Source organism: Tribolium madens, unplaced genomic scaffold, assembly GCF_015345945.1.
Source record: "Tribolium madens isolate multiple individuals breed KSU strain unplaced genomic scaffold, Tmad_KSU_1.1 Scaffold_20;HRSCAF=117;Tcas5.2_LG4, whole genome shotgun sequence".
Taxonomy (NCBI): Eukaryota; Metazoa; Arthropoda; class Insecta; order Coleoptera; family Tenebrionidae; genus Tribolium; species Tribolium madens.
Genome location: NW_025400985.1, coordinates 4,283,188 through 4,308,661, shown reverse-complemented (window position 1 = coordinate 4,308,661; position 25,474 = coordinate 4,283,188). Strand labels below are relative to the sequence as shown.

General features: G+C 33.7%; 5 protein-coding genes across 7 annotated transcripts; 3 read left to right on the top strand and 2 right to left on the bottom strand.

Moving 5' to 3' along the window:
* Positions 1–1,496: 1,496 nt before the first annotated feature.
* Positions 1,497–3,254, bottom strand: LOC123004921 (TATA-box-binding protein-like). 2 transcript variants are annotated; one of them, XR_006412717.1, is made up of 5 exons: positions 2,928–3,254; positions 2,795–2,877; positions 2,506–2,749; positions 2,035–2,459; positions 1,497–1,845 (listed from the first exon to the last, which is right to left on the bottom strand). XR_006412717.1 is itself a non-coding variant. In XM_044398451.1 (4 exons), exons 1-4 carry the CDS (start codon positions 3,111–3,113, stop codon positions 2,184–2,186), a joined length of 789 nt encoding a protein of 262 aa, XP_044254386.1. In that variant the 5' UTR covers positions 3,114–3,254; the 3' UTR covers positions 1,497–2,183. The 2 variants fall into 2 exon arrangements, 1 of the variants encoding a protein (XP_044254386.1); XM_044398451.1 differs by having other exon boundaries at positions 1,497–2,459.
* On the top strand, positions 3,116–3,808 carry LOC123004922 (electron transfer flavoprotein regulatory factor 1). The gene is made up of 2 exons (XM_044398453.1): positions 3,116–3,273; positions 3,386–3,808. The coding sequence occupies exons 1-2, from the start codon at positions 3,235–3,237 to the stop codon at positions 3,587–3,589; spliced, it is 243 nt and encodes an 80-aa protein (XP_044254388.1). The 5' UTR covers positions 3,116–3,234; the 3' UTR covers positions 3,590–3,808.
* On the bottom strand, positions 3,629–9,246 carry LOC123004920 (synaptotagmin 1). Of its 2 annotated transcripts, none has more exons than XM_044398449.1 (9): positions 9,083–9,246; positions 8,268–8,436; positions 8,094–8,219; positions 7,808–8,046; positions 7,564–7,758; positions 7,337–7,513; positions 5,287–5,404; positions 5,104–5,237; positions 3,629–5,057 (listed from the first exon to the last, which is right to left on the bottom strand). In XM_044398449.1, the coding sequence occupies exons 2-9, from the start codon at positions 8,431–8,433 to the stop codon at positions 4,866–4,868; spliced, it is 1,347 nt and encodes a 448-aa protein (XP_044254384.1). In that variant the 5' UTR covers positions 8,434–8,436; positions 9,083–9,246; the 3' UTR covers positions 3,629–4,865. The 2 variants fall into 2 exon arrangements, with proteins under 2 accessions (XP_044254384.1, XP_044254385.1); XM_044398450.1 differs by having other exon boundaries at positions 5,287–5,395.
* A 1,627-nt stretch (positions 9,247–10,873) lies between these two features.
* LOC123005482 (cuticle protein 6-like) lies at positions 10,874–14,055 on the top strand. The gene is made up of 2 exons (XM_044399263.1): positions 10,874–10,962; positions 13,779–14,055. The coding sequence occupies exons 1-2, from the start codon at positions 10,947–10,949 to the stop codon at positions 14,033–14,035; spliced, it is 273 nt and encodes a 90-aa protein (XP_044255198.1). The 5' UTR covers positions 10,874–10,946; the 3' UTR covers positions 14,036–14,055.
* Positions 14,055–14,914, top strand: LOC123005481. Its single transcript, XM_044399262.1, has 2 exons — positions 14,055–14,325; positions 14,377–14,914. The coding sequence occupies exons 1-2, from the start codon at positions 14,308–14,310 to the stop codon at positions 14,911–14,913; spliced, it is 555 nt and encodes a 184-aa protein (XP_044255197.1). The 5' UTR covers positions 14,055–14,307; the 3' UTR covers position 14,914.
* The last annotated feature ends 10,560 nt before the right edge of the window (positions 14,915–25,474 follow it).

Below are 25,474 nucleotides of genomic sequence, written 5' to 3'. Positions count from 1 at the left end.
TATTCTTTTATTTTTAAGACAATGCTGTGCCTATTCTAAAATGATGGTAATAATGAAAAACTAATATTTGAAAAGTAAGAAAAAGAAGAGTTGATTTCATTTATAAAGTATGAATGATGAATGAGTTCTCAGTCGCGACATTGTTTTTACAGTATGTGAATTTCAGAATTACCATTATGTCAAGTTGGAAAATTAGAAAATATAATTATTCTTGCAAAATGTAACTTTTTTGGTCTGCTTTTTTGGAATTTATAACTTTTAATACATAAAAACTCTATATTTTTTGGTGGTTTTGTTATTCTGACTTGAATTTACAATAATTATTATTTGGCTTAACTAGCTATTTTCTTGTAACACTTTGCAAAATCTGGAACACGATAATTGCAAGATCTGCCCTCAATATCTGGAAATTAGAGGTTGTGGTAAGGGCCGATTATTTTTGCTCAAACTCATTTCAGATTTGAAGGCTTTTGTCGTTTCACAATGTTGTCTTAATTTTCCGCATGTTATGAAGTGTTACGATAAAGCGTAAACATAAAATTGCCCACGTCATGCAAAGTTTTTCATGTGTGCTTTCAAAATGATAAGCTTTTTCACCACCATAGGATAAACGAATTTCGAGGCAGTCTGTTACCAAGACAACGGTTTCGTTCTGGCGTCAACACTAAACTTGAGCTTTGACGTCAAAACAACGAATCTCACTTATCTTGATGAGAACACCACCGCGATGTTTTTTTTATTAATTATTGCGATATCATATCTGCCGGGAAATGAGCTTTGCGTTTGAAGTTTTTTTCAACTTGCTGAAGCTTTCAAAGCTTCTGTTCTATCCAATGGGTGGAATTATTGGCAAAAATTACTAATAGTGGAATATTTCTAGATTAATTGAAAATGTCGCGCTCACAACCACCTGGCCGAGTTGTATGCTTTCACAACAAATTGTCGTGTTCATACATAACAGACAATTACGTGAAAAGGTCAAGGTGCTTGAACAAATTCGTTCAATTATTCCTTAAATCAATTACGAGGACATTTTATCGAAACCGAGAGGGTAGTTTTGTTAATAATGATCTAAATCAAATTGTTGCGTCCAGGGCCGCATTGTTTGTTTCTCACTAAATTAAGTTGACCTAAATTTCATCGCAATTATTACCGCTAGATTAATTTTAGCGCTGCGATGTTATATTTTTTAAACATGCTTCACCTTTTGCTATTTCTGGCAAACAACAACTGATCACGTAATAATAACAGTGAAAAATAGTGCTGTTTACTCTGATCATAATAAAATAAAAGCAAGATTTGTCGATATGTGGCGAGTTTTCAGCTCTGGCGCCACCGATTCTCAAATCTATATTTGCCGGCGGGACATTCACCCCTGAATGCATCTACTAATCATTCAAAATCTCGAAAAAAGTAAAACAGAGTTTACGGTTGCGCAATTAAAACTTTATTCCTGTCATAAAGGATTGTTCTTTGTCTCCAATAAAAAAATTATGGAATATCAAAAGCAGTTTTATTGCTAACAAAAAGTATACAAACAATAAAATACAATACAATTCTCTATTATAAAGATAAACCGGTGATCCTAAGTGGTCTAATCTAATACGAATAAATAAATTAACGATCTAAGATATGTTTATTTAATGTTTTGTTGTAAAACATTTTATTTGAATTGAGAAAATCTCATAGAGAGTACGATTTGATCAAATTTATCCTTTATATCTTGTACAAAGAACAGGAGGTAGGCGAAAGAGAAATAATAAAGGGAAGTTTCAACCTTTTGGTTCTTGTATCGGATTATTGCCTTGGAATTCATGAACAAAGTTCAATCGATATTGAAATACCCTGAAACATTCTTGATTCACAAAAGTACAATTTATTTTCAATGAACAAAATAAAATTGAAGAAAACATAATAAAACTAATTTATTGGCTTTGTGAAGCCTTACGTATGTTTCATTCATTGACGCCCACCTAAACACAGAGTTGGGATGTTTAGAAAAATTACTTAGAAAAAATATTTGTTAACACTTACGTTTGGTCATACACGTGTAAAAAGAAGTCTATTACGTCATTCAAGTTAATAGCACGAAAATGGTTATCAGCGCCCTCTATGGGCTCACTATCTAAAAGTCCATGTTTAAAGATTTCTCCTTAATATAACTTTGCACATAATAAGAATAATTAATTTTTCTTAAAGCTACGTAAAATTGGGTATATATTATCTAACGATTCCTTGATACCTTCTCGCGATTTTGACCCTGTGAAAACAATTTTTCCATTGACAAAAATGAGTAAACACAAATGCGGCTTGATCATGCGATAGATTATTCCTGGGAAAAGTTCAGGTTCGTAGCTACAAAATTGTCCATGCAATAAACTTAAACTTTCCAGTTTTATGGGAAATCTCAAATCGCACGTTGCTACCAGATTCTGTATCTTAAAGTTCTCAAATTTGATCTAAAAAATTATTTTCAAGCTTTTTAAATTTAATATTTAAACATACATCAAATCCCAATTTTTGTATAATCCTCGCAAACTTTTTAGAAGCCAGAAGGGCATCTTGCTCGCTTTTAGCCCCAGTGCATACAATTTTACCAGTTTGGAATATCAAAGCGGTGGTTCTTGGGTCCCTGAGTCTCATAATTAATCCATGAAATCGCGCTGGGTTATATTCGGAATTTCGAGTCCTCGCGTTAATTAACGCCAAGTCGAGTTTTGTATTGAGATCTACCGTCGTTACGCAATTTCTATGATGATTCCATTAGAAAATTTCCAACTTTTAATTTACTTACTGTATTGTTATATTTGTGTGAGGTTCTCCAGCTGCTGAACCTGGGGTTGCAACAATCATATTAGACTTGCCAGGAGTTTGCGGCTAAAATAAAAAATGGTAAACGGGGAAGGCTTACATTTTAGTATACTTACTGAAGGGGGCACAGCTGGACCTGCGGACCAGTCTGGAGTGGGGACAGCTGGTGTAAAACGTGCAGGGCTATTCAACATTGCACGCAAGTGCACATCTGTTTGTTTTGGTTCCATTTTTCTGTAATTATTTTGAAAAATATTACAGGTAAACAGCTGTCTGTGTTTGAGGTTAAAAATGACAACCATATGACTTTGTAGGGATTTTTGTGTTACCAACGTTATTATCTTCTAATGGGATAAAGTTCAAAGAAATAACAATTTTGTGTTGTTGTGAGGTGTTTTTAACGCTTTCAAGACTTATTTTAATATGTCTTTACGCAAGGAAGTGATTCAACTTTATAAAACAGTAAGTGTGCATTTTTAGTGTATTTTACAGTGTGGCTTCAAAATGATGTGTATACAGAGTGATCTAGAAAGTTGTCTGAATTTTTGGAGTTATTTTTGAAAATATTTTTTAGTTATTGCATCTGGGGAAAGATTACCCGTCTGGTTACGACTTTTTTCGTACGCGCTTACATAACGCATTCATGAAAAATAAAGATGAGAAGGATCCGGAAAAAATTAAGAAAATGATTGCTCATGGACAGTATATAGTGAAGGAGTTGGAAACTTTGTACATGCTAAAGAAGTATAGAACTTTAAAGAGAAGATATGATCTGTGATTTATGATAGATGAAACACACACACAAAGTGGTCAACAGGACGAGTGATATGATTTATTTATTTTTTTGTCTACTTAACAAGAGCAAGGTTGCCACATTTTATTTAATTTCACAATATAATAATATTATCATACTTATTGTTCTTTAATAACATTGAAAAATTAACTATACAATGTAATAATAATGATAATAAAGTGCTATTTTGCTATGTCTAGATAAGGAAAGCCGTTTACAGTTTTTGTTTTTTTTTTCGTTTAACTAAAACTATGATCACGTACAATAATTACATTCCTAAGATATTGCCACTCCAAGAAGCTCGTGCAACTACAATTTTCACCACCTCATAACAAAATAAGATCACGCACTGATGATATTACCAAATTTTCTTCAATATTAGAACTAGATGTGTGCTGATTTCTTACTAAATAAATAACTTGGGCCCATATACTGGTGTTTGGGAGGGTACATACATAAGAGGGGCCGTAACATTTTTGTCTATACTGTTTACATACTTTTATTTTACACAACATTGTAACATTATTTATAGGTATATACAAGAAAAGAGGAAGAATAATATCATTTTTTCTGTTTGGTACCCTAGACCGTGTTTGATTTTTGGTCAAGGCTACCTGTCATGAAATAATTCTTTGGAACGGAATGTCTACTCTACGGTGTTAAAACAGCATTTCTCAATACTGACGCAATCCCAACAATGCATTTTTATCGTTATCGTTGTTTTGGTGGTAAATAGGCAATAATCCATAAATTCCAATAATGCCCATTGTGGGGATTGACATTTTCAAATGTTTTTTGTGCTCCGATCCATTAAAATTTGCAACGTAACTTCAACTGTTCTACAAGCTATCAAATGTTTCTATTGTCTGTATGACCTAATCATCTAATACTCATTGGCGACTTTTCCGCGTCTGTTTTAGAGTGGGTGTTAAAATTTCGAAACCAAATACGGTTTGGAAGAAGGCGATCTATTTACAGAAACCAGTAGTTCGTTGAAGGCAAGCTGAGTAACCTTTTTTCGGAAAAAGTAACAAAAAAGAAGGTAGTCCAGGTTACTCCCGAGAGTTACATCGAATATTTCTTTCAAATAGTTATTTATAAAATATATGTTACTGACATCTATGATGTTACAAATATACACTTATAACTGTTTTCCTTTTAAGTAAATTAAGTAACGCGACTTTTTCTCATGCTAGGAAACCAATATCTTTATGAGTAAATCTTATAATATTTGAGTAAATCAGCGTTGTAAGCGACCAGCTTAGTCCTTCTTCTCGTCCTCTGGGTCTTTGAGGGTGTGCCATTGGGCAATTGGCCTGCGAGGCGATGCTAACATGTCAGACCAGTGACGCAATTCAGTCCCGCTTGCGTTGTAACCCAACACGACTTTACCAATGGGTTCTGAGGTTCCAATCCTGTCGTAGTCCACCACAGTTACCACCAAGTTAACTTTCTGAAAGTTTGGATTCTTTATGTTTGAAGACCTAAGTGTAAAGTACCTGAATTTGTTCGAATGGTACTTCAAAAGTAAACGACTCATTGTAATATGGGTTCAGTGTGCACTTCTTGATGCTAGTCTTCTTCTTCTTTAGTCTTTTTCCGTTTTGTACTAGAGCGATCTTCACGTACGGGTCTGTGGAGTTTCTTTTAGTAGATTCGGTTTTGGGTGTTTTGCGACTTACCAGATAATCCACCAACGTCCATTTTCTTCAAGTTTTTAGCTTCTAAGATAACCACAGTGAGTTTTCCAGCTGTCGGTACGTATCGTAATGAGAAGCAAATGTCTCCCAACTTGTTTTCCTGTAATATCGGACGATAGAGTGAACTAAATAGGCTAGGGTACAAGCTCAATCACAATATTCATCTGCGATGCCGTCTCAAGGGTTTCATCTACTTGGACTTGGAAGGGACGAGTATTAGTGTGACATGACATAGAGAACATTTAAACAGACGATTTAAAGAAATTGGAATGGTTTGATTGTTATACATGCGCAATCAGAGAATAGTGTGGTCAAGCTTGACAGAAGTGTTTAAATCGGTGGTTCGGTCGAAACACGGAGGGGTCGGGGGAGGGTGAAGATAGAAGGGTTACAACACCTAAAATTGGAACATTTAGCGGTTGTGTGTTTGGCCTAAAAGCGACTGGGACAGCCGAATAGCCGTCTCGTTGGTAAATACTAAAATTTTGCATCGTGTAGGCGAGTCGTGATCTAAAGTCTGCACTTGGTCGGTTTTTCTAGTGTGGAGTTCTTCTTCTAAACACCCAGCTCAAACCAGCTTGTCGTTAACTAGATTAACTGACTCGTTAACTAACACAGTACAGGATTTGCTAACTATTCGATCTGAATGAACTAAGTAAAAATTACGCTAAGAAAAAATGTTTTTAAATGTTTGAAAGTAGTTGAGTAAAATACCTTAAGTAGACAGACATCGGGGTCTCCATTAAAAACAGTTATTATTACAAACAGCTAAACAGAGAATTTACTGTAAAAATGTACTGTGCGTTTTAGAACTAACTATGGTGCTGGCATGCGGATATTTTTACACGGCAGACCTAAAATAGTTGAATTATCGATTGAACTCGAAAACAACATTAAAAACCATTTGATTATCAAAAAAACAGATACCAGCCAGATGCAAATGCCAACAAAAGGGGTCATGCATATGCAGAATTTTGGGAACAAAGGTAAAAGATGTGGGGCAATCAAAGAGAAAAGTCAAAATTTGTAAATCTACGTCACAAAGAATTGAGTCACTTCCAAACTAAGAAACAACTTGCAACAGTTGGGAAGCAACCCAGAATGATCCTTAACTTTATCATAATAATAAAAGTCGATATTTCAAAAATGGTTCAACTTGAATGCAACATATTGAATATAATAAAAAGATATAAAAACGTCCCGGTTACTCTGTGTCAGTGACTGTTTTGGATTCTGGGACGTTTTTACGGCAACTTAATACTATAGATGTATAAACTACAAGTGAATAGCAGAAAGAAGCAAGTACTGAATGAAAAACGTTATTACTTCGATAAGGGGACCGCTTTATTCCTTTTGCTTTTTCCTGCAAAGATCGTCACAAAAGGTGAAAGATCTGGTCATGCCTTCTTCGGAAGTGACCCGATCCCATCACCTATGGTTAATTAAATGATGAAGTATACTTACGTGAACAAATTGATTGTTTGGAAGCGTCATGCATATGCGCGGCCGGCACAACCATACACAGCCAAACCAAAGCAGAGCAGAGAAATTTAGGGAAAAGAGAAAAAACAATTTACGTCAATACATGTCCATTGCATTGAGTTGGAGGTTATAGTCTCGATCAACTTTGCTTCCGTCGGCAGATCCTGAAGGCAGCGTCGACAATGTCGACGCGACGTATTTTTGCCATAAAAAATAAACTAGCAGAGAAATCTCAACATGACAGTAACTACTGGATCCCAATTCTAAAGTTAAGAATGAGGTAGAAGAGCTACCATTCGCTTCGTTTAACCTTAGACAATTCTATTGGTACACAAATTTTGATAATTGCTACTTTACCCGTCACTTATTGCATACCAATAAAATCGTGGGTTTGATGCTTAACTGAATGTATTATTGAAAGTACGAAAAGTGCTATAAGTCTTCTGTAACTTGTGCAAGCATCCAATGGTCCGAACTGGGTGTGAAAAATCCGATTGAAGCAAGGACCGGACTATATGACTATTACAAGATAATTTGATTATGATATCACCTGACCACCTTCTCCTTCCACACTCTGCAGCTCGCGCCATTCCTCGATCGTTTGGGCTAAATCGATTTGACAAAGAGGGACTTTCACTTCACCGATCTGGTCATGTTTGGAAAACCGATCAAAGTCGAAAATCGCAAACACGAGGGTCTTATTCATTGCATCGGCATATGGAATGTTCTACAAGCAACTGTCTTTAAACGTATCTGACTTTCAACAAGAGAACAAACCTTAAAAACAAACGTTTCATTGAAAACCGGACTTAATGTTTTACGATGGACTTTGGTTTCAAACTTCTTCTTCTTGTCTGGAAGCAAATACACCTTGACGTAGGGATCAGAAGTGCCACCCATGTCAAGGGCTGGTAAATCTTCGGCCTGAATGACAGTGACGGATAGACTGTTTTGATTGAAGTCGTATTCGAGCTACAATATCAATAGCTAAATAAAAAGCTTAAAAGTATCACCAACAAACCTTGTACTGCAATTTCCCCAATTTTTGGACTTCCGGTTTTTCTGCCTCGTCTGGTTCTTCAGCATTTTCCGTTAGTTCATCCATGTCCGGTTGGACTTTCTCTTTGTACGATGACCCAAGTAACTGGACTGATTTCAAGTCCACTCCTTTCATACCTTTCTTCCCATCCTTTGCTCTCCTCTTTCGGAAACATCTTCTTATGCAGCAGAAGCAGATTCCAAGGATTATAGCACAAATAGCTGAAATTACTCTAATGTTAACTGTACAAAATAGCAATTTCATGTACCAATCACGATGGTTATGACCATCCATGCTTTCATTCCAGTCTTTTCAGCCACAACCTCTGCCATCTCCATTGCTCGCTCTTTAAATGCTGGCCCTGCCGTTGTAGTAACATCAGGCAGAATTGTTGCTACAAAAATAGAAGTTATTCACATTTCAAGTTTTTTTCTAAACTTACATGCTTCCGGAGTTGTTATTTCTTGTTTGACTATAGTTTCTGGTACTGCAGGTGCATTTGAAACTACTGGTACTGTTATATTATTGTTGGTACTATTTCCGGTGGGGGCGGCGTTAGCTACATTAGTCGCCTCCCGTTTTATTAACTTTAATATCGATTGAGACATTTCCTGAAAGAAAACTAATTAAAATTGAGGTCTTTCCGCTTTTGATAAAGATTTCCTGTACCGTTAATCAGCTGGGACTTGACACTGTTTATCACAAGATCAATAAATTGTGGTTATTGTTCAAGAAACTAGTGATTTGATTATGCAGTCGTAAAAAGTTTTGAAGTGGAACGATTTTATCGTTAATTTACTGTTAAATATTATATGACGCGAATAGGGGTTGAAAGTTACCACGAAATGATGTCGCGCAGATAATTCGACCTTTAGAAATAACTCGAAAGGTTAAAAGGATGTAAATTGAGTAAATGATAAAGGAAAAAGCTCACAATGGTCCATCTGAGAGTGCGTATAAAAGCTGCGCTCTATCAATTATTTTTTCTCAGATTATTGCCTATCAATAATTACGACCGTTTCAGTAAAAAATCACAATAAAATTCCTATTGGTGTAGTTTTATTGTGACGCCTTCTATTTTTGGAACAAACCAAAAGCTCGATTTTTTTCATAAATTAATCGATAATTGGCACAAATCTCGCCACAATTATTTTATTTCCGATTAACATGAAATTTTTCTCAATGACGCAATTAGTACATGTTCTCCTCTAACTCCCTTAACTTATAAAAGTGATAACACTGTAATAATTTACTCACGTATTTTTGTCAAATGGACTTCAAGAATGAAATCTTTCCACTTTCAAGAACTGCAGGACATTTTGTGTGCACTGCTTGGGTTTTCAGGCAGTGTTTCTGCCTCAACTTGAGGGTAGGACGAGCGCAAGAGTCGGTAAAATGGCCACCGACAGCACCCTGCTGAAATCGATAGCAAAAGCTTTGTGGCGTACGCAAGACTGTTCTGAAAGTCGGCGCATAGTGACCGAAATCCTGATACGGACAACCACTGCGAGGCTGAAAGCTGCCGGAGTTTTTCTGGGTATAAATCTACTATTAATGTTCCGGGATTAGAAAAATGAAAATGATGATGCGTGGGTCGGGAGTGACGTCTATGTTCATTTGACAAGGGTTTTTCTTTCCAAGGACAATGGAGTTAAATCGATCCTGTTTCAGCCTGAAACTTGTAGACTGCTGCCGGAAAATTTTCAGGACGAGGAAAGGTTGGACTTTTAAGAGACAGATGGCGGTTTGGGTCACAATAGAATGTGGATAATAAATTGCAAAATGATGTTCGTGGACAAGAAGATCTATCATTCATTTTATCAGTGTTTCAGCAGAGCTTTTGGGATTTGCTAGAAATTAATCAATTTTTGGGTTTAAGGTATAATTAGAATGCGATTGGAAATTTTGTGTTTCAGGTTGTAAAGAGGCAGTTTCTTTAGGGTTAAAAGCTTCAATTTATAATCCAGGAATTGGAAACGCTTTCGAATTTGCCGCCTGCGGCTACGTCCTTGCAAATCCATCAGATAGATCCTTTATCCTTTTGTACTTTTTTGAAAGGTGTTCCTTCGGTTTATTTTTAGGCTATTCCAAAACGCTATTAAAGCTTAAATTATACATGTCGTTGATTTGGATGTTCCTATCTGAGTAAATTCGACGAATATCATGGATTAATCCATTAGAAATGAGATCTGGTAATTTAGGTTATTTCCTAATTTATTAGCCATGTTTTTGTTACGTATTTAGTAGCTGGAAACGATCATTTATTCAATATTTTGGTTTTTTCTCTTTTGAAAATTTTATCAATTTAAGAAGTGGAAGTTAAAACAGTCGCTCTTGACACGTTCTACTTTTATTTGTTTGTCTTTTTCAAATAAAATATTCACCTTGGCTGAATTTTAATTATAACTTTTTGTTACTGTGTCGTATTTCTTTTTCTGATCTGTTGTCGATCTGCTTCTTAGTGCGGGTTTGTAATGGCCACTTGTGGCCCCGCTGGAGACAGGAGCAAGCGTTACCAGGGGAAATATAGAGTCACAAACAACGGCCAAATATCACTTGGCCACTCTCTTTCATTTTATTGTTTATCGTAGGTTTATTATTTCGTTGTGTTTTGCTCGTAGTAAATTCTTGAATTGTTTATGGGCTTTTATCACGATTTAGCGACTGATTCTGGAGCTTTATTTCATTAATAATTCAGTACGAATTTCAGTCGAGGTCCTTAATTTTATTTGTTGGCCTAGGTTTGGCCTTCTTGGATAAAATCCTTTTAGGGCGAACGCTCGTTCGCTTGAAATATAACAGGGACGTGCATTATACAGCGAGTATTGTAGTTGAAAATAATATATTTTGTATTTATCCCGGCGTCTGGTTGTCAACAACAGTGATCATTCATTGTACTGAGACAGTTTTTTAGCAGCCGTTCACGACAGAGATATTGTTGGAGAAAAATATGGGGCTTTTACAGGAAACACAGCTCTCGGCAAAAGCGCTTCATGTATCAATATCTGTCACCTTGCTTCTCACCACGTTATTTGTTCCGGTGCATCCGACGACTACAACGAGCTGCATATAGGATTTGCACGACTAATGAGGTTCTATACTTCAGAATTACGACGAAGATATGTGTTTGCGCTTCTGTAAGTAATCTACTACAACGTTCTACATCAGCATACACGTTCTGGAAAACTAATCTAAAACAGTCGTTTGGACTTTTCATAATCATTTTATTATTAATCGTAAAAATTTGATGACGCTTTAAGACATGACGAGATTTACGGAGAACATTACAGCGAGTTCCATTTGCTATTCGAAGAATTTAAAGTTGTTTTACATTCATAAAGGGTGTCCCAGCGAGTTGAAAAAGTCCATTAGTGACTTATGGTAAAATAAAAAAAATTGTATAGGACATTGATATATAATCTAGTGCATCACCTAAAATTATTTTCAACCGTACAGCATGTCCCAAAAATAAGTTACGATACAAACTTGTGTTTTTTTTAAATAAAACACCGAATGTTTCTTGGCATTTTTGGATGTAGCCTTTTAAAACAATGTTTGTACGCTAAACTTTTATTAGTCGATTTCGCTTAGTTTTAGAAATAAGACATTTTTTTTGACGAAAACATGCACTATTTAAAAATATATTACACAAAAATTAAGCAGCTAGAACAAATTTTTTCTTACTTCTGCAAAGAAGAAAGTACAGAATTTAAAGCTGTAACAATTTTTAGTGTTTTGCATTTGTAAAGATTAATAAATTAAGAAGTTTGTTAAAAGTTAAATAACTTAAAAAAATTAAATGGAACACCCTATTTTTTATTTTGCATCTAATAGATTGATAAATTGTCTATCTAAAAAAATAAACTTTTAATGTTTAGAATTGATAAATGAAAAGATATTTAACATTCAATATTAATTGTAGCAACAATGATAATGAGCATTGTTGATACTATGACAATCATAGTAATTCCACCACGGATCACTTATTCGTTAATTTATCCAGAGATTGTAAAAGTCGTTATAAATATTGAAATTCGAATTATTTTATTGTAAAAATAAAGAATAATGGATTCAGTTTAAATGTGATTATTAAGTGACATTTCTTCCATCTCTTGTGCAACTGTGCACTTTTTGGCTACTGAAACAACAGTAATTATTTTTTGTTTAACGTTAAACATCTCTTTAATTATTGCTTATAAACACTTAAAAGTAAGTGCCAAAACAATAAATAGGGTGTTCCATTTAATTTTTTTAAGTTATTGAACTTACAACTAACGCCTTTATTGTTTTATCTTTGCAAATGCAACACACTAAAAACATGTAACAACCTTATAGCTTGTACCTTCTTCTTTGCGGTATTAAAAAATATATTTCTAGATGTCTTAGTTTTTGTGTAATAATTTTTTTAAAAAGCATGTTTTTGTCAAAAAATCTTTTAAAACTAAGGAAAATTGACCAATAAAAGTTTAGCTTAAAAACATTGTCATAAAAATCTACATCCAAAAACGCTAAGAAAAATATGGTGTTTCATTTAAGAAACACAAGTTTGTACTGTAACTTATTTTTGGGACTCGCTCTATAGTTAAAAATAATTTTAGGCGATGGACTAGATTAGTATCTATCAATGTCCTATATAATTTTTTTTTAATTTTACCATTTGAAGGTCACTAATGGACTTTTTTAACTCGCTGGAACATTCTATATGTATTCTTCTTATACGCTTAACGTGTTATATTAAAATAATACCTTCCATTTGAAAGATAATTTTGTCTTTAGGTGTAAAGGGAAATATGATTATTCTAAACATTACAAAACTAGGTAACTCAACAAAATCTGTAATTTTCTTTTGTACTTATTTCGATATTCTTTTTCTACTTCATAATAAAACAAGCTTGGAACTCATCATATTTTATTCAGATGAAGATTTAGATACACACTTGTGGTTACTGTGTTTGTATCGAGTGGGCACAATTTTATAATTGAATGCATAATGAATTGGAATTGATTGAAAGGTATTATTGAGGTACAGATTGGAATTCACGCAGAGTGGCATCAATTTAGTTAATGAATGCCATGTCTAGATAAATTACGGCAGAGCTTGGATTTTTATCTTTAGTTGAATTATTATTCATTTGATGTTAGATCTATACATGATTGGAAATTTTGCACAAAATTGAAAATATAGGGAAAACTACAGTTTTCTGTTTAAAAATCCGCCCTTTCGTCATCGATTTTCTTCCCACCTCTCGTGTTAAACTCGATGTTCGATTGTTGACATCACCTCAAACTTTCGACTTTCCCTCGTCGAAATGTCATCAGCACTAATTGCTCTAAACCATAGATATGCAGTCGAATTTATGAGCATTTCCGGAGGGGTGAAGATTTTAATATGAATTTGTTATCGAACATTTTATTTCGAGACAAGTCTTAAGAGTCAAATACGTAAATCTCGGAGGAAACATTTTGGGTTAACTGTGTTAGACACTAATTCCTTCTTGTGGGTCGCCGGATTATATCTCAAATAGCTGAAAATTTTTAAAATAATTGGTTAGCAAAGAATGGAAATTTCTTTTGAATGCCATGGGGTATTCAAATATAGTGGGTATTCTATTGTAATGGCAAAGAATCAGATAGCAATTAAGCTTGTCACCTTACTCTAAACAAAATTTTAATTTCGTCGATTGATTGATTAAAAAAAAATGTTTTTTTGACGAACCGAGTTTTGCTACAAATATCAGTCTTAATAATCTTCTGAACAAGATAACCAAACACAGCAAAAGCTTGTCGAACTTAATTTTTGTGCATGGCGTTTGGCTTGGCCTTGGCCAATTATATATATAAAGTTTTGCAATTTTAAAAATTGCAGTGTAAATCAAGCACGATGCTGGTGAGTTTCCATTAAAGATGCGTCTCTGCAATTCCTTTTAGAAATTTTTTCTTTTTTTGATTGCAGTTTCCGCAACTAAACAAGATGAAATAACTCAACACGGTTTCAGTTACAATACTGGAAATGTCGTTAGAGAAGAAAGTCGAGATGTAGATGGGGTTACCAGAGGCTTTTATGATTATTTGGATCCAAACGGGATAATCCAACATGTAGAATATATTGCTGATTCAAAGGGGTTTAGAGTACGAGCCACAAACTTGCCTCTTCATGTAGTTGAGAAACAAACTCAGGAAAATCACAATGAAAGTGTACTGGTCAAATAAATTATTGCTATAATTTGTGTGCAAGTTATTATAATATGCTTTGTTAAAATTAATTTAATCGTAATGACAATAAATAGACAAATGCCGCTTAATTGAATTCTGTTATTGTATACTGGAATTAGGTGATTGTTGAATAATTAGGTTGAAATCGCTTTTCTCTACGCGCCAATATACGACTAATGAGCCAAAAGAAGCTCGGCTAATTATCATTTGAAATCACTATAAATACAAACCGCAATTATGGATTTTTCACAACGATTCAAAAATCCATCATGAACACTTGCCAAATCGTAAGTAATAACAAGTTTTCATATCAGACTCTCGAACTTTAACAATTTCAGATTTTTCTATCTGTGATAATCGCCGCTTCGGCGGAGGAAACTCCCCGCTGGACAGGCCCTTTCGCCGATCACAAACTCGGACAGTTGGTGCAAGACACTCCAGAAGTCGCCGCTGCGAAAATCCATCATGCTCAAGCTCACACCGAAATCCGGGCTATCTTACCGGAATTGCCACCGGAAGACACTGTTGAAGAGGAACTGACCGTTCCTGTGATTCCCGAAGCTCGACATGTGCTTCCTGAAATTCCCCAATCACGACCAGTTGTTCGCGTTGACCATGTTCCTCAGGTTGAGCCTCATTTTGAGCAATCCAAAACTGGACAGGTGCCTCAGCAGCTTGCCGAAGAGATTCCCCGGAGTCCCCTTGGCGAAGTTCCGGAAGTAGAAGCTGCGAGAAAGGCGCATCTCAAGGCTATTTTGGAAGCTGTTGCTTTGAATCAGCGGTTAGGAGGTGATGAACCGTCCACTTTCCGTCCTCATACTCAACCTTTGGGTCGGAGGAACGCTCTTTTTCCTCTGGGCGTTTTGAGACATTAGAAAGCCATTTATTTATTGTAGTTAATGATGTGAAAGCGATGAAAAATAAAATTGTTTTGATCGGATGACGAATTTTAGTTTTGTGAAAGGTTTTGTTTCGAGATGGTTTGTTGCAGCATAAAGGGAGACAGACTTTAAAAGCAACCATCAATTAATCATACGTGACAATGTGTCAGGCGCTATATATTATTATGTTCAGGTCTTTTGGTTGGTGTCTGTGATACATTGCCGATTCCTGTCAAAAGCATTTGCCGAGCCAGTTCCGAAACATTTTTATCAAGATTTTTAGGAAAAGCCGACGATGTGTTTATTAAAGTAAAGTAATGGAGAATGCATCATATACTTTTTAATTCAATGTTCTGTCATAAACCTTTAAGAATTATTGCTGTTTTTTATGCAGAGCTTTTTAATTTTCTTAAATTAAACGCTGAAAATTCAACCACATGTTCTTGCAGAAATAATTAAATTGGATTGTTGTCGAAAAACCACCGACGTGAAATTCAGCAGAGCGAAATAACTGCATTTCTAGCGAAGCTCCTTTAATAACTACGATGCAGTGACGTACTCACTGAATCACATTTGTGACGACGGATGGTTTATGAAAGTTTCTGCATATTTTTTCCGACTCAAACTTAACTTTCAAGTTTTAAAATTCTTCTGCTTTCGTCGCGATAATTAATTCTATGTCAAAAGAGAGTTTTCAGGTCTAATTACGGCACAGATATATTGACAGAAACTTAATTTTCTCTTATTTATCCAGTGGTTTCAGCAATACGATTCCCTTTTTGCTACAAATTTAATTAAACACTGAAGTGTTTAATTCCTCTATTTTTAGACAGATTAAATAAAATTGATTTCAATGATAAAAACTGCATTACGCAGCGTAGAATTGTAGATGATTTGGCACTCGTCGGGTTTATTGTTAAGAAATGGATGTAAATCAGTGTGAATATCTAATTTGAATTCTGGGTAAAAATTTCACACAGATGCAGGATTGAAATGTCATTCCGACGTGAAATTTCCGTTTGGAATTTCAGTAAAAAGTCGTTTTTTTTCTTTAATAATTCGTGTGAAATTGTTGTGAGTCATTAAGATGATTGGTGGTTGGCCGAATCAAAGTTCGCTTTTGGGTCGATTTTATCGGTGCGACCGAGCATTTAATAATTCCGGATTGCAGGAAACAATTTTCAGAAAATCCTGCCGGAAGCTGTTTGGAAAAGTACCTGAACAAATTTTGAGGCGGTGAATGGGGCATCGTTAGGCGATTTAGACTTGTGAAAAGAATCAAGAGTGGTGTGGGGTACATATAATGAGATTTATATCGCCATCATACGCTACAACAATTTAAGATCCCCAAGAGCGTTGTTTACACTTTCAAATGCTTGTTTTGTGCATGGCTGGCGGTATTGATAGGGTTGTGTTTGCCGATTCCTCCGAACAATGCGAATGTGTTCTAAGTGATTGTCGGCTCCAACGATGTTCAACATTTTAGAACGTCATTAAGATAATATCTGTTATTTATAAAGTCAATGCCAAAAACAAAGTAATAAAAGCCATTAGGGAAATGAAAACTGTTAATAACTTGTGAGACCGTAATGAGTTTCGAAAGTTTAAATTTGATCATAAACAAACTTGTTCACTTTGAACTTTTAAACTCGAAATTTAGATAAACAACTGTTAAGCAATTCATCATAATTCATTTTTTCGACGTGACATTTTTTGCATATTTTCAACTTATCCTTGCAGATTTGTCGCCAAGCTACACCTTAGGGACAGGAAATAATTCAAATTTGGCAGGATTCTACGCGCCCTTGGGGGCTATTAACAAAAGCCGCTTACAACTCCGGCACCAAACAGGTGTTAGGATGCGAAGCTTAGTAACAAAAAAATTACAGATGCTCTAGCTACACATAGCTCGGACGCAACCAAATTGCTCCAAATTGTCTATTGATTTTCGCTGTTTTTTATTTCAATTCAACTGAAACACTGAACAGTTGTGTGATATTCTTTTCTGTGCCAATTTATAAATAAATATGGGGAAATTTTAATGTTATAACATTAAATATAAGCTACGAACCACAAGGATTTTGTTTCAAACCCGTGTAATTGATTCTGTTCAGGAAACTTGTTCTAAGAAAGTTTCATCGTCACGACAACCTGAAACTGGATATGTCTTTTTGTATGCAACAGAAATTGTAGAATAAATATTATTCTGTTTTCTGAAAGATCTGAAATTCTATTCGTGGTTTTTGGTAATGATTTTGGACTGACCAAGTGACAAGTAGTGTAAAAATATTTTAAACAACAAAATTATGATGACGATTATTTATTTAATATAACACTTAACTAATAGAATAGAAAAGAAATTATGTGGAAATGAGAAATCGCAAAAATATTAAACAAGAAAAGCTAAGCAAGATTAATAAGGCAACATAACTGGGAAAATGGAAATTGAAAACGAGTAATTTAAGAAGAAAAAAAAATAACTTTAGCACACAAGTATAGAAGAAATCTTGGAAAAATGAATGTTAAGAGAAATGTAAAAAATGAAACAGAACAACTGAAAAGTGGAAATCTAAAATTTTGAGGAAATAACTAATAATAGAAAAATACAGATTCTAAAAAATTAAACCTTTATATGATCTGAAAAGAGAAAGTCGAAAAAAATTGTCAAAAAAACTGAGAATTTTTTTAAAATTTGATTGTAAACGAAGTAACTGAAATAAGATAAGTTATTTAGAGTATTAGGTATTATTGGATGCCTAGGCGACAGGTTTTCAAAGAGCCAAAGACATCCAATTATGCGCATGATACATACAACGTTTTATGTTTCATGTAAAATTAAAAAAAATATTTTGACAATATTAAAATTAATATGACAAATAATCAAATAAAGTAGCTTATGAATACACAATATCTTGGGAAACGAGTAAAGTATCCTGACAAATAAATTGTATTAGTTTGTTATAGTTATTTTTTTATTTTGCTTCTGAAAGAAAGCTTATTTTGATTCCAAAACCGGTGCTTTAATGAGCCATTTGAACACGAAATCGGGTGCTGAAATAGATTAGTACAATTTAGTCAATTTTCAGCAGGGTTTTGAGCTATTTCTCTTATTTCAGGTGGTGTGCATGAAATATTTGCAGTATTCATTGTTAATTCAACAAAATTTTGAAAAATGCTCGAGGCTTGACACTTAGCATATCGAATTTTTTTTATGACATATTTTCATGATATTTATGACATTTATCACCAACTTTATTAGTGCAAAAGTTCCTAAATTTTGAAATATCGACTTTCATTTTAAAAAAGTCAACCACAAGGTAGAATAGATAAACCGATTTACACGAACACGGGTTGAATACAACATTTTATTCTTCGAATTAAACTCATCAAGGCTTAAAATTAAAAATAATCTGACGTTTAGTATTGAAAAATATCAAACAATTGTCAAAACTTCCTTACACAGGAGAAAAATCGTAAATTTTGACAGTGTCGAAAAATAAAAATTCTTAATGCTCTAGAGTGTTTTTTGATTTATAATGCTCCCAAATGAAGGGTATTTTAGAGTCTTAATAGACTACCAAGACGTAAAAGAACTTTACAAAAAAACATTAAAAACATTACAGAAAATTATATTAAATAACCATAAAGGACAGCAATGTGCCAAGAAGAAAGAAAGTAATAATTTCAAGAGGTGTATTCTCTAAATAATTAGCTCTTTTTTGAATTGTTTAGATTCTTGTTCAACAAACAAATCGTTATAATGAGTTTAGAGATACTCTTTCAAAGCTCGTAATTTCGGTTATTAATAATTTGGTTGTTAATAAATTTAATCTCTATCCACAAGTATTAATTAAATCGTCTTCCTTTTAATATTCTGCAATTTTGCGGTGTAGTGTATTTACTTAATTCTGTATTGTGTTAAATACGTTGAGGATGAATTGAGTATACTTTAATAAACAGTTCTTCTCTTGATTGGGAGTATCAGTTCCATTACCGCCTTAAAATTAAAAAAAAATTCAGTTATCATGTTCTTTGATGCTGGATGTTTAGTGATAATTAAGTTAATGCTTTAGGTCTCGGCTATTGTGCCAAGGCAGGTCCGAATCATTAATTGTCACACCTGTGGTGTCATTGATCATGTCGTGGAGTATTTGGGCCGCATTTATCTCTTGTAATGCGTATGCGAGGGTGTTGTGTTATTTCGCATTTGACGATGTTGCTTGTAGAATAGAGTATAAAAGCGGTCGGTTGAGGTTGGAGCATACGTCGAACGTGGTGTTTTTGCGTGCACGTTTCCTGCAAATAACGCGCCATTATCAGCGCTGGCGAAACTGTTTGGACAATTCAGGCATTCTTCGAGCCATTATTGTAAACGGGGAACCTGTAAGAGACGAGATAAGAAATACGGAGTGACAGAAATTACAGCAAAGTAGATAACAAAGGAGCGTTTTCAACATAAAATTTCACTTGAACCTTGGTCGCGATCCGCCGCGACGTTTTATGGCTCCTCATATACATAATATAGTCTTTAGGTTCGCCGAGATGCGAACCTTCTTTATGTCGTCTGTTTTGTACAGGTCTGTTCCAGACGATGCTTTGTCAGATTTCATATGCTTGTAATTATCTGCCAGCGGGGATAGACGCTTTTTTGCAAAAAAATCAACAGTGTGTTAATTGGAAGAGGTTGAAGCAAACAACGGTAAAGAAAAGGGCCATTGCTTGTCAATCGAGAGTATAAAGATCGAATAAGGCAGGGATTCGTGTAATAAAATGTTCATAATGTTAGAAAAGGGAGAGGCGGTTGTAAATTTGTGTGCTGATTCTACACCGACGTGAAACGTTTTTAAATAAAAGTTTCGACTTTCAAATTGTACGTTTCAAACTTGGATGAATCGAAAAGTAGCATTTTAAATACAACTTTATGGCTTTTTAAAGCTGTTTATTACTTCGCAGCGTGAATGTAACAACGTATTAAGCTCTTTTCAAAAAAAAATCTGCAATTTATTAAAATTTTAATACTCAACAATTCATCTAAAGCCTCATCTAACTGATTCTAAAAGTACACAAAGTCGTCAAAATATTTCACATTGCAACATTTTTGTTTGGCTTGACGAATTTTTGTTCGGCTTGAAGAACGAACTTTGCAGTAGTTTAATTCAATAGAATTTCTAGTTTTGTCTTGTAAATGTTACGAGAGCACTATTTTTACGGAGTGTGCAATAGAGACAAAATTAAATTTTTACTTATTTCAGATTATTGCCCGTTCTTTTCTGAATGAAGAACAATTTGTTTCAAAATTTTATATTCTGGTGCTCCAGAGATACAAAGCATTGAAAAAGACGTTGCTTTTCTAATGTTACTAAGAAGGTTACTCAGAAGATAGGCCATCGAAAATTATTGCTTATGTCACCAAAAGGGCATAATTACGTCTTTGAACTTTGAACACAAAAAATCTGAAAAACTTGGAATTTCAAATAATTACAACAAGTAAAATGGTTAATTATTGGAAGCTTCCATGCGCCTATTTTGAGATTTTGGCACATTCGGCCTATTTAATACAAACATTCATTGAAATTGGAAATGTAATGCTTTTTTTGAAAGTTTATAGCCCTCATGTCTCAAGAATTAAAATTATGGAAAATGTGGTACATAGTTCAGAAAAGAATGGGTAATAATCTAAAATCAGTAAAAACTTAAGTTTGTCTCTATCGCACATCACAGCTCAGTATAAAAAAAAAGTAAAAAAACAGTGCTATCATCGTTTAGGTATAACATTTACAAGACAAAACTAGAAATGTTATTGAATTAAATTACAATAATCTACAAAGTTTTTTCTTTAAAACTAAAAATCGTCGAAATCCGACAATGTTAAAATTTGCAAAATTTTTGTTGTCCAGTTAATTTTGGAGGCTAATGTATTAAATTTCTTGCTAATAAAATGCAAAATGATTTTGTTGTCAGGTTAAATATTAAAATAATCTGCCACAGATGCCTTACAAACACTTAAGTAATTGAATACTAAAATATAACCCAACTAATAAACGTATATAATTACATGCGGGAACTAACGAGAAGAAAAGTAATTTTGTTATTCCAAAATTACACTATTGCATTGCAATTTTTTTAGAGTTTTATACGCAAACAGCGTATTTAAAACTGGCAGGAGCAAAATGAGTTTATTTGAATTAAATACAAATAGATTTGCTGGCAATTTTTGTGTGTATTTTAAATTTTTTGCTAAAATTGTTTGTTTTGGGATTTGTGGAAAAACAGGTGAATGTTTATTAAAAGTTACGTTAATAGTTTTATTATTCAGAGGGAACCAAGCAATGAAATATTTTTCAAATCTCCAGTTATTTTTATAGCCAATGTTTCATTTGTAATAATGACAGTCTCGTAAAGAGCTAAATAAATTCAATTTCGTAACAATGTATTTTAAATGAAATTTTATTTACTTCAGCGATTTACTGATTAGCCGTTTCCAAATGTTGACAAGAGAATTAAAATTTTGTTACTGTAACATTATTTCGTTTAAATGTTTGAGTTCGGAGATTTATTCGAAAATGGCGTGTTTTAATTTAGTAAGCCGGGAGAAGTTTATTTGAACTAAAGGCAAATAAGAGGTTCATTAAAGACAGCAACCTTAAAAGAAAAATATTATTTTAGAATTTACTCCAGGATTAATTTTGATTATTCTAATGCATTTTCAGATGTTAAAGAAAGGGTTTGGTTATTTTCCATTTATAGATTTTAATAAAATTGCAAATAAACAATAGTCGAATGATGTCCGTCGAGTTTAAGTTGCGAAATTACATCAACCTCTCATCCCTGGTTAATTTTATTCCCAAATTGGACATACATCACTTTCAAATTGCTTTTAATTAGTAAATCATGGATGTGACGCGTAATGTGCATTTTAAATCAGAATTCTATTAAAAATGAAATTAAAGATTGCTTATAACCGCGCCCACAAACCGAGTTCGGTGAATAATATAAATAGCTTTTTGAAATTTCGCCTTTTATGTTTGTTTATACGTCAGTCGTTCGGAAAATTGTAAAAATATAAAACGTTGCGGCGTGATGAAAGCAATTAAGAGCAGGGCGCGATTAGTGCTTTTATTAACCTGTAACCATGGGGCTCCTGGGGGATATCCAGCCTGGCAAATTTTTCGATCATTCTTAGGTAAAGCGGGGAAAAGTTATGAATCGAGAGACGCCACGAGGAAAATTGAAATTCTTCCGAGGCTTAACAGGGGATCTATAAGTTATACATTTTGACTCGCTAAAATTGGCTGAGAGACTTTAATGGAATTCATGCGTTCTGTGTGATCGATGATTTCGCCAAAATCACTTTCGACTAGATAAAGGTTAATTACATCGATTGCGGCAAGATTTATCGAGGAATTGGCTCGGAAACACTGTCATATTGGCATTACTATTTTGCGGTGTTGTGCATCGGTCCATATTATAACTCATAAATTAATCGGAATAATATCTGGGCCACGAATAAAATCAAACCGGAATTAATAGTTGCCCAGAGTGCTCGCGTTATTTATTGCCTATTATTTTAATACACTGACAAGCGGTGCTATAATTTTCTTTGACAACGAGATCGATAGAGTCGCAATCGTTTCACGAAAGAATTGTGCACCGTTTTATTAATCGGCCGAATAATTCGGAAAATGTCTTTGAAGCCGGAGGTCGAGAGGCCGCAGCACAACTGTTGCTCTTTCACAGATGAAAATCTGCGTCTTTGCGAATCTCTTTCCGAATACATTGCATATAAGCGGAATGGCGCAGAAACGACCTTCGCTTCGGTGCGGAATATAAACTCAACTTCAGAGATTGGATACCATAACTGACGGCAAAAGTTTTCCTTTTTAGTAAGAAACTTAGTTATGCGTTCCCGAACATTTCAAGCACCTGATTCCTTATTAATAAATTTTTAGCACTTTGGAGGCATTTTGGGATTTTGTTAATTTTGACTACATTGGGTTATTTTTCCAAATCATCAGAACTTTTTTCGGGCAAATTTTGATTAGATATTTTTGTACAAAATGTAGCAAGTTGTAAACTTCTAGAGTATAGTTTTTATTTTATATGCAGCTATTTTTTTAATCGAACTTGCACCCCAGAACAAAATGCAATGTAAAATAAGATACCAGGAACATGGAAAAAAAATTAATTCTATCTATAAAAATTTCGAAATTATGGGAGCTAATTTTGCACTTTGACTCTATTTATTTCTACTGGAAAACAATTAGTTTTTTTGCTACAGGATATTAAAAGAGGAAACAAGGAAGCTGTATCCTAAATTGTTTAACGTTATTTGTGGCTTTTATAGGCAAAAATTGTGTACCTTTAGTAATTATTCCATGTTCCTGGTTTCTTATCTTAATAATTGGAAATTAATTTTTCTCTGGGGCGCGAGTTCTGGACCACCTATATTTGCAAATTTGAAAATTTTAAGGAAAAAAAATTGCAAAAATTATAAAATTATAAAATATGTATACAGCGGCAAAACTATGAAATGCTTTTATTAAAATTTAACTTGTTTTGGCAAAAATCCTTGAATGGGTCAATTTCCTTTTTAACTTTCAACTTTTACACTTTTTGATTTTTAAGTAATGACGTCATCGACATTTTTTTAATGGAAACCCCTAATTTTTTTAGCCAATTCGATAGATTTTTTAATTGTCGAAATAACAACACCAAAATATGAAATATTACATAAAGTTTAAAAAAAAATACCAAAAAATTGAAGTAATATCAACAAAACAGTATTTTGTATTTTTCAAAAAGAAAATTGACCTGTTCGAGCATTTTTGTCAAAACAAAATATTTTCAATTTTAATAAAAAATGATGGTGAATTTTTTATGCTTCCATATTTAAAATTTATTATTTAAGATTTAATCTAAAAAATTACATTTAAGAAGATCAATTAAGTATGCGTTTTCAATGGTAATATTATACGATCATTTAACATTTAAGTTTTCGTATTTCAGGTTTAATTTAATTCAAGACTTTTAACTTTTTACGTTAAATGATAAATAAAATTGATAAAATCGGTGACTGTGCATGCGCAAATCAGAATCTGGTCATTATTGATATTCATCAAACTTGAAATTTTAAATTTTTAAGACGAACTAATCGCAATAAATGGTGGAATAATTGTGAAGTCCTGCGAGTAAAAAGAACTTTTGTAATCATTGATTTTAATAAATTGTTGAAGAAACCTTTTTTTTCGCCATTTGTTTATTGGTCGAACAGCATATTTTATATAGTTCGTTTTTTAGTTAAAAAATAACAAGCAGTGGCATTAAGCAGAAGAATAAAAAGCATTTAAATATATTATTATAGATTGTCACTATTTTCACAAATGTTTGTGTAATATTTGAGATTCACATTGGTGTATACTTAAATTACTTTTTAGTTAATTGAGAGTATAAATTCGAAAATTTAGTAAATTAATTCTTAAATTAATTCACCGTTAGATTATTCCATAATTTTACCGCTCACTGTATATTTTTATGCAGATTTTGTGCAGCCTTTGAAAATATGTTTTATTTTGTCCTGATATGGATGTCAAATAGTGCCTACTACTAAAAGTTGTTCAATTTTTTCAATGTGAAAATGTGTAGAACTCGTTAAATTCAAATCGTTGGAAGTGAGTTCATGACAAATAGCCCATGTCTTCGGTATTGATTGTAGGAGTGGCGGCCTTCGCTCCCTCCCGATTTTAAAACTTTTGCTCTAACCATGTTTTACATTTCGATAAACTTGCTACCGACAATTGAACCATAAAAAAGGTATAATATGCTTAAAGAAACAGAAAAGAAGAAATTTGAAGTGGAATTTTTCGGCGTAAAAGTTTTAATATTAATCTGACCCAGGCGTCGTTTTGAAACTAATAAATTTAAAAGGATGTTTAGGAGATTGAATGAACGAACGTCGTTAAAATCAGCGAATGGAAATTGCGAAGGCACTAACAAGCTTCTATTACATTTTTGTAACGAAGCGGCGGTCCTAATAACCAACAATACAAACTCAATATAAAATCTCAGAAATGATCGGCGAAATTCTCCTCCTCAACCTGAAAATGAACTTGGAAATTTCAATTGGGATGAATAATTTAATCTTGAACTCTTTTGAAATCCGCAGACAAAAACCTTTGCCTTGAATACTTTTCATTTCTTATAAATCGAATGAGACTGCTCTATTTTCGATTTAGGGAGACATATATCATAGCAGAGATTCTACTGGAATGAAAGCAGCCGGGATTTTTCTTCTTATCATTCATTCCACTTATAAAAATCCAACAATATAAATGGTAATGAGAGCTCATTGAATTTTTCTCTCTTAGACACCCCGCCGACAATAAACTTTATTTTTACCCCCACTTCCCGATAATTGCCGTTCCACCGCCACCGAATCACTCACCTGTCGGAATTATCGGAAAACTATTAACAAAACCCATTTAAGTTTCCCAATTATATAATCAAGAGCGATGCCTACACAACAACCGAAGCCAATTTCTGGAGCAATTTATTACAC